Source organism: Ptychodera flava, chromosome 13 (assembly GCF_041260155.1).
Source record: "Ptychodera flava strain L36383 chromosome 13, AS_Pfla_20210202, whole genome shotgun sequence".
NCBI classification, from domain to species: Eukaryota; Metazoa; Hemichordata; class Enteropneusta; family Ptychoderidae; genus Ptychodera; species Ptychodera flava.
Genome location: NC_091940.1, coordinates 17778035 through 17791045, shown reverse-complemented (window position 1 = coordinate 17791045; position 13011 = coordinate 17778035). Strand labels below are relative to the sequence as shown.

Genomic DNA, 13011 nt, shown 5'->3' with positions numbered 1-13011 from the left:
ATGTACATTTTTTCAAGACATGACAAATGAAAATCCAGTTTGGCAAAAAGCATAAACATTCAGTGTTTCATCCAGGATGATGTTAACAGGGGGGATTTTCCCCCTTTACCAGAAAATTTAGAAAGGGATTTCACCAGTTCATGTGTTTTACTTAGATCTCTAAGGTGTGAATGGCACCATTTCATGGGGCCTGGTCCCCCCTTGACAAATTACTAGGGGGTGCGACATGTCACCAGAGGGGGAATCCCCCCATCCTCTAGATGAAACACTGAACATTGTACATGTACATACACACATACACATTTACTGCATTGTAATGTACATGTATTATGTTCACTTTCAACCTGAACACTGCATACGAAGATCCTATCTGTATTACTTTCAAAGGATACTGCATTTACGTAGCACCAGTTTCCAGTATTATTCAGGCCTCTAGGCTGTAAGGCTAGGGCACGGTATGGAAACTTGACATTGAGCAGGAACTCTGAAAACAAAGTAAAGTATATGTATATAGCTGTCACATCCATTGCAGAGGCAGTGTTAAAGGTATAGAGAGGAAAGCACTGAGATCTTATAGAAAGACTGTACATGTATCTGTTGCACAGAGTTCTCTGTCAAATTTGTCTTCAAAAGTGGTAGTGAAAACTATGAAAAGATAACGTTGGGATGCAATGCAAAACACTGAATAACTTGGAGAAACATAGCTAAAAATTTCACAAAGAGGATCTCAGCCCTCTAAACACTGACTCTGAGTTCCCAGTGGTTATAGCTATGTGTGACAAATAACAACACAGGCTGGACAGTACATGTAGTTCAACGTAATTTTAACATGATGCACTGTATGATCAAAGTTGCAAGCATGAAGACGTAAAGTATTCCTACATATTGTTTGTAGAATCTGTAATATCATCAGATTCCTGTTTTCTAGGTGCTTGGTAGTTTTTCAGTTCAAAAGTGAATCAGCTTCTTCAGCAACAGGTTCTGTAAAACACACCACTTCATTTCATATTTTTATAAATACAGCCTATTGCTGAAAATCTCTAATTCCGTTGTACTAAAAAGAAGATCTGTTTAAATGCTGAAATCATACCTCCAAGGTCTTTTGCCATTCTGTCCTCTTCAGGAACTACTGGCTGCTCCAACGGACCAGTCACAAAATTATCAGAAGTTTTCTTGGCAGTTGTCTGAGTTTTAGGAGGTTCATTTGAACTGCTGACATGACTTACATAGGCTAGAGGTGCCGAGGCAGGTACTGGGGTATTTTTAAACAGCCCTGCCCAGGACGCCACCTTTGGTTTTGCCGCACTGGCATTGTCACCCTGTTTATTGTTCCCATTTTCACCTTGTGTTGGGTAAGTTTCCTGTAGACCGTTGTTGCTGGGTATTTCAGAATTATCGCTTTTCCCTTCCTCTGTTTTCTTGTCATCCCCAGACGAAGTGGCAGGATTGACTGCGAGAGCAGAGGGGTTCTGATCGGCTGTTGGGACACTCGTTGGAGCAACAGACTGCTGTTTGTCAGAGTCGGAGTCATCGGCAGTGTGCATAGGGCTGACAGCATCAACGGGGCGGTTTTCAGTTTTGTCAACGCTGGCTGGCATGTCCTTTGTTCCTTCTGTTTTGCCTACATCCTCATTATTGTCAGTGGTAATGTTGATCACTCCTTGGTCTCCTCCAGTCAGTGCGTCAGTTTCCGTGATTTTAGGAACTGTGTGATTGCCAATTTTGTCTTGAGTTGTCTTTTCTATCTGGGCCGGCACGGGCTCCTCAGAAGTGTTTTTATTGTTAACTTGGCAGTCATTAGTCCTTGGGGGAATGGGGTCTGTATTAGAAGGTTGTGAAAGCACCATAGTTTGTTCATAGTTGCTTATTTGCTGTAAGTTTGCCGGATCTGTTTCTGTAGAAGGTTGATCACTGCTATTAGTACTAACACATTCCTCTTCTGGCCTTTGAACTACCCCCTCGCTGTCAACCACAGGTGCCACGTGTGTGTTCAATTTCATTGGGGCATCTCTGAGCGCATTCACATCATCTACTGGCACATTTTGTACTTTTTTATCGCCGATTCCATCGCTTTGATCCTCTAGCGGTTGTGGTTGGTCGCTTGGTTTTGCCTCCCCTCTGTGGTCAAGATGGTGATAAAGCTCTGGGTTTGTGTAATATTTCTGGTAATAGTCCGGATCACGTTTCTTTTTATTGCGCCGTCTTGGTTTATCTCCATTGCCACTGCTAGCCGCCGCTGTCGCGGCCGCAGTGGCAAAGTCATCGTTTGTGTTACTTCCAGGTACGTCCATGGAAGAATAGTCGTCACTGTTTGCTTGTTCATTGTCCATCGCTTCGGTTTCTCTGAAATTTGTATTACTTGGACAGTCATTGACGGCAGCGGTTTCCTTCTCGCTGCAAGCGGCACTGCCCGTGCCATCGGTTTTTGCGATTTCAGAGGATTTAGCAATCCCTTCTGCTGTATTCTTCTCTGTGGATTGGTGAGTCCCTGCTACAGCCGTTGGTAGATTGTAGTATTGGCTGAGATACTGATGGTCCGTTGTCAAGTCCCCTGTAAAATTGAACATAACTGTTACTGAAATGACAGTGGCATACAAAATCAAATCTTGGTGTTATTTTGTTGGGTGGCAATTTACCATTAAATACACCTACACTCAATTCATGCTCTCCCACTGTGGTAAATTTCATCACTCACACCTGGTGGTTTTATCTTGTAGCAATGGTCTGTCACAGACATTACCTGAAAAATGTATTTCATTACAAAATGCTATAGGCATAAACAGTGATCTAAGGTTTAAGTAAGCCATATATCAATGTTTTTAGGGAACAGGTGAATATAGTTTTGATGAATAGGGCTGACATGTCTAACAGTACATGTACTTCTCGGTGAAGATGACGATTGCAGTTTTTTACTTATGACCTATGTCTATGGTAGCCTAAACCTAAACAATTAAAGGTACTCTGTATTGGCGATTATTGTGTAATTATTTAAATTGAAAATTCAATGATGTAATTAAATAATGAATTTGGTGTTAATGCATGACTGCCTATTGCATATCTAAAATAGAATATCACTCTAACAAACACCAAGGTTGGATGGTATTAAAATGTACAGATCATGAAAATGGCACATCAAAACTGCTTATAATTTATCACTTCTTTAGTGTTGTTTCGGTGAATTATCTCACCAGGGGCTGATGGACATTGGGTTTCCGATTTTACAATTCAAAACTGTCAAAATGCACTGTGCTCAAAATTGTACATTTCAAACATTTTATATTCCATTGCTTCGTTGAATTTTGGTCATAAGTATACACAAAGAGACTGATAGTTTCTCAGATGGTCACGAGAATCCCTACTTTGAAGTTTTGGATCGGAAAAAAAAATTTTGGCAAAATTTGAGATGTTTCAATGTATGTTACATGTATACACAGAGATTTCATCAAACACGGTTTTTCACTTTGTCTAAAACCTTTCAGAATGTCTTCACACTTTTTCATTCAGACTCTTTTCAGGAAATCAAGTCAAATCTATTGTGGTACATGGATGGCGACATATATCAGGGTTGTTTTAAGCATTATACGCAGCCTGATAGGCACAGCTGTCAAATCTGATATGTCAGAGCCTTCATTGACCCCCTTCAAGGCATTTTATAGGTAATGACAATCACTGGCCCATACAGGGTTTAAATATTTTTTTCCCCCCCAGATGATCAAATTAGCTAAGATATAGATATACCCACAATGGCCTCTGATGTGTATCACAGGCAAAGAAGCTTTTGAAGTGTATAATTTATTTAGCGGCTTTTGATGTCTATCACACACAGAAGGTAAATAACAGAGATACATATGCATGTAGCCTTGTTTAGCTCAAAGGGAAACAAGTAAAGAGCACATTATGTACAGGTTGAAAAACACTGTGCCTGATAAGTTTCATTTACACGCTGATGACTCGAAGCAAGATCTCTCTCTGACGCAAGAAAGCATTACAAATTACACACACAGGCAGAGAGCTGATACAAAGACCTTTTCCAGAAACTGCTAAAGTGAAGCCTGGTGTTTCTAAAACGTCATCAAGTAGGAGTCATTCTCATTGATGATGTCAGAGGTGCTTTGATTACGATTGTTAATCTGCTGATCTCTGAGATTACGGATCGTTTTGTATTTCTACGAGACAGTGTGACCATACACAGAAAACGCGGTCTCCTGGGCACAGCAGTCAAATTTCATGGCAAACTTTTCATCAGTTTAGAAAATTTGCGGGGTCATATCTGTGCACTTCACTCTGCTTTGGACACTACTCAATGCAGCATCTAGCACAGTAGGGAACAATAAATAAAAATTCCAGATCACGCTTAATCAAAATGATTCATCACGATTCCTGTTACTTTGATGTTTATTTCCCTCTGCAAGCAAGTCACATGGGTTGAAATGGGTTGAAAATTACTAGGCTGTGCATGTAGCGTTTGTGTGAGTAGCACAACACGGGTCAAGCACGTGAAAAAATTTGGAAAGGCTGTATCATTGTGATAAGACCTGTGGTATATTGCAAAATAGGTGAAGAATAAATTAAAGGGTTAGTGGACACAGGAAAGAGGTCAAATTCTCAACTGGGTCGGTAATTTGTGCTTGTCGGGTACAGTTGAATGATCTATTTCATACCTTAGGGCAACCAAACGTGTCAAAGGTCACAATTTACATACACATGCTGGTACCCAATACCACCGTTTGTTAACACACAGATCCTCTAGTGCTTTGGAATATTTTCCAGCAAAATTGCTGGTATAAACAGAGATGCATACAACCCACAAATTGCAAGAATGTTTAATATGTGACTTTCAAAAGGCATGGTCATGTTAAAAAAAACATTGCCAGGTTCATTGTCAATTGTAAATTTCACTTAAAATGTTGATTTTACAGTACTAACTGGGGAAACGCTAAGGAAATAAGTAATGCTTGTTCAGAACCATCTTGTCAAAAGTGTGACTATGCCATGATTACATTTGCAAATCAGTTTCGCCCTGGTGATTTTCCTGAAGGTCAGATGCCAACGTCACTGCCAGTTACACCATTTCACTACCAGAGTTTGGTATAAACTCACTGTTTTCAATCGGTTGGGTGAATACATTGATACAAAATAGGAAGTGAAAGGGTTTAGAGGTGTATGTTTGCCCTAACATGTGAAAAATATATGTCCTTGCACATTTGCCTGTAGTTAATAACACTGGTCAATTTATCTAGTCACTTAAAAATATTGTTGCAACATAATCAAGGCTTGCTTTTCCGGAAAATAAACAGGATTTGATGAAATCAGCATTGATATTTTGAAAGTCTCATGTCATTATGCATACAATGTAGATCTCTTTACAGCTTGGAAAAGAACATGGACTTTTTTAGCCATCATGAATGCACATGTGTTATTCTGTATGCTTATGTACATGTACACAGTAAGCTCACCTATGCTTAGAGCTTGTATTCCGGATTGGACATATTCTTCCTCGTTCCATGGGAACTGTAAGATATGGAGAAAAAAATTACCTATTTGTGAAAAAAGTCATCAACCTGCAAATCAGATCCAAAATGTGCATTGATTGCAGGCTCAGAGCAATGAGTAGTGCCTTATTCCTAAGAATTGAGAGAACTTAATTTACATGTGTAGACGTCAGTCTCATGATTGGATTTGTTCAGCATGGTATACTTGACCCCGCTATGAATATACAAATGGTGAAAATTTACAAACAGGTAAGGGGACGATGAAGGAACGTTTATTAACAGCTGTTACACGTACACCTTGTGTAATTATTCTTGCAGTAACACTGCTGTTATTTGGATTATGGACATTATAAATGCACATACAAGGGCTTTTAACTCTTTATGGTATTCCTGCACATGTTGTACCATGGATGTACAAAAATAGACATGGTTGTACACATGCATCCACTCTACTTGCATGGAAAGAATGGTATTGATACATGCTTATGAACAAGGTACTGTATGCTGTGAAAGAGTTTTCAAGATCTAAATATCTTCTAGCAATGTTACACAAACTCTATGACTTGCAAATGTATAGGCAGTAAAATTTTCCAAATATGGCAAATTTAGGTAGTATAGAAATCTCTAAAGCTGGCAAATTTAGGCAGTATAGAAATCTCAATAACTGGCAAATTTTGCAGCATAAATCTCTCAAACTGACAAATTTTGGCAGTATAGAAATCCCCTAATAAGGCAAATTTAAGCAGTATAGAAATTTCTAAGACTGGAAAACTATGGTAATGTCTGTCAGGCAAACTTGTCTTGTGTTTTGTTGTGCCTTGTCAGTGTTTTAGTTGCACATACATGTAGTACATGTGTGTATACCCAAACAGGTGACAATCAATGTGCCACATATTGAACAAATGGGGTTGAACCTGATCAAGGTCAATAGACATCCTCTGTTCACCTACATCAGTATATGTGAGAAAAACCTGCCATGCTCTTTTTTTCTTGATTGGCTGTCCCTACCCACACATGTACATTGGACCATGTGACCGTCCTGATAAAATGTTTTACCTGATATAAGGACACATTCTGCCAGATGCTCATGTGACACAGCTGTAACTTAATAGGTCTAGACCAAACAGACTCCATAGTTGCCAATAAAGCCTGGCTGATTTTATCTGATTAAACATTCATTCGTTCCCGGACAGTGTACTGGAGAGGAGAATCCCAAATAGCCTGTGTGTGGTATCCATGGATGGCATATGTTACATTCTGAATGCAATTTGGAGGACTTGGTGTCCTTGGGTTGTTACATAAGAACCTGTCATGGTCTCTGTAATTACTAACACAGGCTGCTGAAGAAGCACGTTGTCTGTGTCCCAATAATGCATGTGATACTCTCTCCAGGGAAATAATTTCCATACCACCGACTCTTCTGCTTTTTCCATTACAAACTACATCTTTAACAATGTAACTTTTAATCATAACTCTGTTGATTTTTATCAATTGCACTTTAGACTGTATAAAATGTCAAAAGTCAAAGATTTCACAGTTGTTTTCCCAGCAGACCATAAATTTCAATTGAGGGTCCAGCTATGTCTGCACCCTCCAGCGAGGAACACATTTAAATTGCTGGACGACTGTATGCATGCCATGTGTTTGTTGTACAGTAAGAAACTGATTTTCTTGGATTGCTCATACATCATGAATATGTACATACAGTACTTGTGAAGGTTACTGGGAAGGTTTCATTGTAATTTTTGGTGTAATTGGTGGGTGGCAGGCCACCATTTTCTGCTAGTCATGAGGTGACATTGAGCTGGTCATAAATAAAACTCCTGTCTGAATTTTAAAACCCTTCATTTATGCATTCAGTGTAATAACATGTCATCAAAAGTTGAGATACTTTCAGACAGGTCATTTGATTGAGCTACTTGGTACTACCAAAATAATGCGTCATGGATTGAACAGAAATCATGAAATGGTTAAAAATGCACATACACATAATCCAGAAATGGCAAAGAACGCAAATTTAAATAATCCTCTTTTATCTACAAGGTTAGCGTCTCTACTCTTAATTCTCAATCACTCTATTGACATGTACGACTATAAAAATGTACCACAAGAAAATTTTGTGTTCATTAAAAAAGGGCAAAAATATCACCTTTCAATTCCAAAAGAAAATGCTCAAGGAATGAAAAAGGCTTGGATTGGAAAAAAGGTTCCAGGAAAAAAGGTAGATAATAAAATTTGTATGTCAATCTCTCTAAACAATTTCACAATTAATGCAAACTTCAAGTTTCAATCCAAAAATATATCACTGACACTGCCGGGGGAAAGCAGTCTTCATATACAGTACAATGTATCTCTGTTGGGTACATAGACACGTCCTCTCGATGAACATGTTTACGTATGGATCACTATTGGTACACCACACTGTGATGATGAGTCCTGTCACGACTTCGTGTAGGCTTGTGAAAAGATGATCCTGAAATATGGGCATTTCCCACTCAATGGCTCTAATTTGATGGTACAAGATTAAATGGCATACCTGAATATTCATCAGGGGATTACTAACACTGTCACCACTAAATTTCCATGCAAAGTTTTTTTCCCAACACATTTACACGTAACGGGAAAAAAACTTCGCATTTATTCAATATAAATACTGGCCCTGAATTGAATATATACATGTATCTTTGACACTGCACTCCAATATAATATACTCTGATTCTACATGTACATATGCAAACACTCCTCTGCGCGTTTAACATAACAGGCTTTCTAACATGTACAACAGCCTCGTTTCTATGAAGATGAATCACCATGGTGATCGCAATCCAGTAGCTCACCGATACTGCAGAAAAGCCTTGAAGATGCTTCTCGTAAAAGTTTATGACCATCCACAGTCTTGAAGTCATTTTTAAACTACTGATATTCAGAAATGAACGTTCCTATCCAAAGCTTTGAAAACACAAGAAAAAATATTACACTTGTCAATTATTTTTCACATTTTGAAACTCCATTATTAGGAATGATTTTCCTAACTACAAGTTTGTAAACAGCAGAATAATATTAACCCTTTTCCTGCCAAGTCCATATTTCACCATCAGGTCAAGATGGTTAAAATTAATGAAACACAACATATTCCATATGATGTATTTTAACATAATACTGTACATTTGAAGGCTGTTGAAAACATAATACTGTAAAGTTGATCTTCTTTGGACAAAAGATGCTATAACATACCAAGCCAAGTGGGTGAAAATACGTCATGTTTTGGCTCAATACCGCTTTTTACTGACTTGGCTGATGGGGAAGTGATACAGTTATTACTGTCTGGCAGGAAAAGGGTTAAATCTCTACCAAGTATTCTTATATGTTAAAAATTACGTGTACTATACTAATACATGTAAATATTCACATACTATACCAGTGAGTGACCCTATCCTGTGAATGTTTGCTGAAGAATTGTTCTGCTATGTTACCAGAAATTATGAATATGTGAATCAGAAATGTCTCTCCACTGATGCTTGGAGTCAACAGTGGGATAAATATACCAGTGGAAGTGATGCACGTTTATACAATGTAGGAATTCATGTGACAGTAAACTTAATTCCCATGAGACAGAATGACCACATACAAATGCGAAAACACATGTGAAAATACTGCATTTGGTGAATCTGTGGATACATGGTGTGCGTACATATAGTATGGGATATATAGTGTTGGGTAGAAAAATCTGTTGGAATATGTTTTTGCTATAGTATGGTACTCTGATATTTGTTTGTGGTAACTGTATACATACATGTACTCTCCATCACATTGCACATTTCTCTGATCACAGTACATACTCTACATGTACATTCATTGAAGGGTGAACTGAACAATACTTTGCAAATACTTAAATACTGAACAATTTTACAAATCACCAAAATCTAGAAAGGGGGGGGGGGGGGGGGGGGGGGGGGTCAAGTTGCTTCTTAAAGCTTGAGAGGCCCCAAAAAGAAAGCTTTTGTTCTCATAACGAAGATGGCACTCTTCAGGTACACTTGATACTGTGAAAATATCACAGTACCATGTGAAGTGCGACTGCATAGAGAAAATTGGATATACGTACTAATGCATTTACAAAATTTGGTTTCTATATACACTCTGAACCTTTCACTTAAACACAATAGTCCAAATCACCAGGTATGATCTTCATCTGACACATCTGAGCTCATCAAAAGGTCAGTTGTCATTGAAACAATGGTTAAAATGGTTTTGAGATCACAACGGCACAAATACAAAGATTTTGAAAGCCCAAAACCTGACGGTCCCTCTTCTGTTGTTTTAGTTCAGAGTGTGTGTATGCACAACATTCTCTGTTATATGTACATGTATCTCCAGTATTATATGTACACGTTGCTAAATAATAAAATATGTTAGGCAAACTCATTTGGGACAGTGTAGGGATTTGTCAGTGGTCAGCAGTAATTAATTACCATAATGGTTCCATATTGCTGTTGACATACAGTCAAATTGATTGCAATTCAGTATTGATGCTTTTCATTAAGTGGAAGATGACACTTAAATCTTGCCCTGTGTGAGTGCAAGAACAATTTTCAAGATTTATTTTCTGAATAACAAAATTCAAGAAAAATTCTGAACATAAATAGTTTTGAAAATATATAAATTGAAAATATTTAGTATGTGATGCCACATATGTGAGTTGCATCACTTATACATTTTGGATGGTTTGGCCACAACTACCCTGCACAAAGGCTGTGGTGAAGTACATGTACATGGCAGGCTTCATGAGAAATGCACATTTTCTTCCATCTACTGACCGGAGCCAAAAACCATTGTCAAGATCATGGCTGCATTCCCTATAGAAATATCAAAGCTACAACATAATTATGAGCAAGAAAATTCATAGTCATGAATTTTGCCTCTCATTCAAAAATTGAGAGGTACACTGTAGGTGTACTAACTACGGACTGCAAGTCACAAAGCTGTTAAACCTAAGAATCTTTAGAAGTATTTTCTCAGAATGGAGCAACTTTATTAATTTATATATATTTTTTTTTTTCTTTTTTTTTTTTTTTTGGGGGGGGGGGGACACAAGTTTATTCCTTTGTAATGTTTCATCAACCTGTTAGGCTACATTTAGCTATATAGCCAGGGGGTGATGGTTGTTAGGGTGTCTAATGCATGTGTACATACATGTCCATTTGTACTTTGACATGCCCCCATGTCTGGAGGTCGCCATTTTGAACTAACAACAATTGCGAGACTGAAGCAAATTATTAACCCACTTGAATGGAATACTGGCATATACATATAAGATTGTAAACAAAGATTATAAAACACTGAGCTGGCATTGTCCAGTGCTGGGTGATATACTGATAGAATAATCTTTGTATTCTGAACCACATTGTCCATGCAGAATGATACACTGATAAAGCAATCTTTGTATTCTCTTCAGTAATTGAAAACTAAAACCATGATATGCAACACTGCATTTAAACATTCTGATGAACAATAAATGTAACTTGTACACAGCACTGTACAATGCCATACAACATACAAATTTTCAAAGAAATTTTCTGTTTTGGTTTTTCACTGCATGAAATGTTCCTAAAGAATAGATCTTACTTTGGCATTATTGTTCTTATATCCGTGCAATCCACAAAATCGCAATTTTTTTTGTGAGTATCTGCACTTCGTTTTAGAAATAATTTAATAAATCACCTTGGTACAGGTTTGGTTGAGGCAGGTATTTGCTAATCCACAATTTGTAAGTACAAAAACAAACAGAAATCATACAAATTTTCAAAGCGGATCAGAGTTGACCGGTGGCTGAGAGACACACACTGGCTTTGAGAAGATAAAAATTTCATGCAACAAATATCTTTTACTTTTATGTTGTATTAAGTATTGATAGGAAATGTATGTTTGAAATATAGTATAAGCCACCATAAGTTTTTGAATGCACTAACCAGAATAGTATATGTATCGGCGGGATAAATGTCTGGGTTTTTTATCCAAACTTGTATTTTCTTGCAAGTCTCTTTAATATTCATGACCATTGAGAAATGGAAGATCAAGTTCACAATAACTACAGAAACTGAAAGTATGTGTAATTTGTATGACTTGGAATAAAACTGTGACAATCACTGTTGATGGGTGGTTATGAAGTGGAGCTGGTGGAACCTAGTTTGATATGCAAATTCATTGGAAATGGAAAACACTTTCAACTACATGTACAAACTCAGTCTGGCAATTCTGAACTTTAACTCTGTGGTAAACGGGATGAAATTTTTCAGACCCTCTCAAGGGCATTCACAGAAATATTGCAAATAATCAGCCATATGGTCTAATTATGCGCCTTAAAGATTAAAAATAATACTGATTACTTTCCATTTTGATATTTCCATTATTAACCCACAGATTGTTAAAATCTTTTCATAAATGAAAAGATAAAACATGCAACATTTGTACACTTTCTGCACTTTCAGTTCACACCATATGTGAGTACAGGAATTACAGCAGCTGATGACAGAGAATAGATTTTCACCCAGGGGGCATGGGTGCCAATGCTTCTAAATGTCAGAGGTCAAAGGGGGGCACTCACCTTAACTTTCCTGTTGCTCAGCGGCCTACTCAGTGTACTGAAAAGTCTTTCGTACTCTTCATTGCTGAGCCCACTGAAATCCCCAAACGATAATTCCTAAAAGAGGAGAGAACGAGAGAAAAATCACTGTTGAATTATTAATTTATTGCCTTTAATAAAAAGAGTTGATTTATTATCGAGTTCAGGTATCCATTTGAGTGCTGTAATTTTTCCAGCTGTTTGATGTCTCCCCGCAGACAGGCCGAATTCATAAAGGCCAGCATTTGAAATCGGGCAGTGAATAATTTGATTTTTTTTTGTGTGCAAATGTTGAATTCACAGACAACTAAAACTGGAGATGGGCTGTTTTATGGGCACACTCACGACAATGTCGTCTGCTCGAAACTAAAATTTGGTGTCAGCGTGCACTTAGTATGTAGATTTTCGGACTCCTTAACCGTACCTGACAAGTTTATCTCCTATCTTATCAGAGCTTGATGGCCCCGACATGAAATCCCATACCGACATTTACAATATTGTAGAGCTTTTCACTACCAGCAACAATGGCAAAGTTCTTCTTGAATGCAGTTGTGTGCTTGTCACAAACACAGACCATTACGGGCTTTCATGGCACTAGACTATGTTGGCATTCAAATAAATTCAAATTTGTAAAGAATCAATACACACCGCTCATAATGAAGTGTCATTGTCCGAGTTGTAAATTAGCATTTTTCAACATCTCTATAGATCAATTTTCCAGCCCCACAATGCCAGCAATTTTGATTTGCAAAGAGAATGGAGCATAATTCAGTATCAGCAGCTAAACTATGGCAAAAATATGACAGTGTATATTTATCATTTCATCAAAATTCTGATGATATGATATGACACAGTAAATGTTTCATGGTCACCAAATTACGACATTTAAATATTTTA

The 13011-nt window shown here is 37.7% G+C and overlaps 1 protein-coding gene across 2 annotated transcripts in view; it reads right to left on the bottom strand.

The window, feature by feature from the left end:
* The window catches only part of LOC139147644 (ubiquitin carboxyl-terminal hydrolase 10-like), a 31671-nt gene that overhangs the window by 12534 nt on the left and 6126 nt on the right, over nt 1–13011 (bottom strand). For both annotated transcript variants that reach the window (XM_070718791.1, XM_070718790.1), the window contains exons 2-5: nt 12097–12192; nt 5457–5511; nt 1091–2551; nt 393–484 (exon numbers count right to left, since the gene is read on the bottom strand). In XM_070718791.1, the coding sequence (XP_070574892.1) occupies nt 393–484; nt 1091–2551; nt 5457–5511; nt 12097–12192 (1704 nt within the window). The remainder of the gene's footprint in view (nt 1–392; nt 485–1090; nt 2552–5456; nt 5512–12096; nt 12193–13011) is intronic.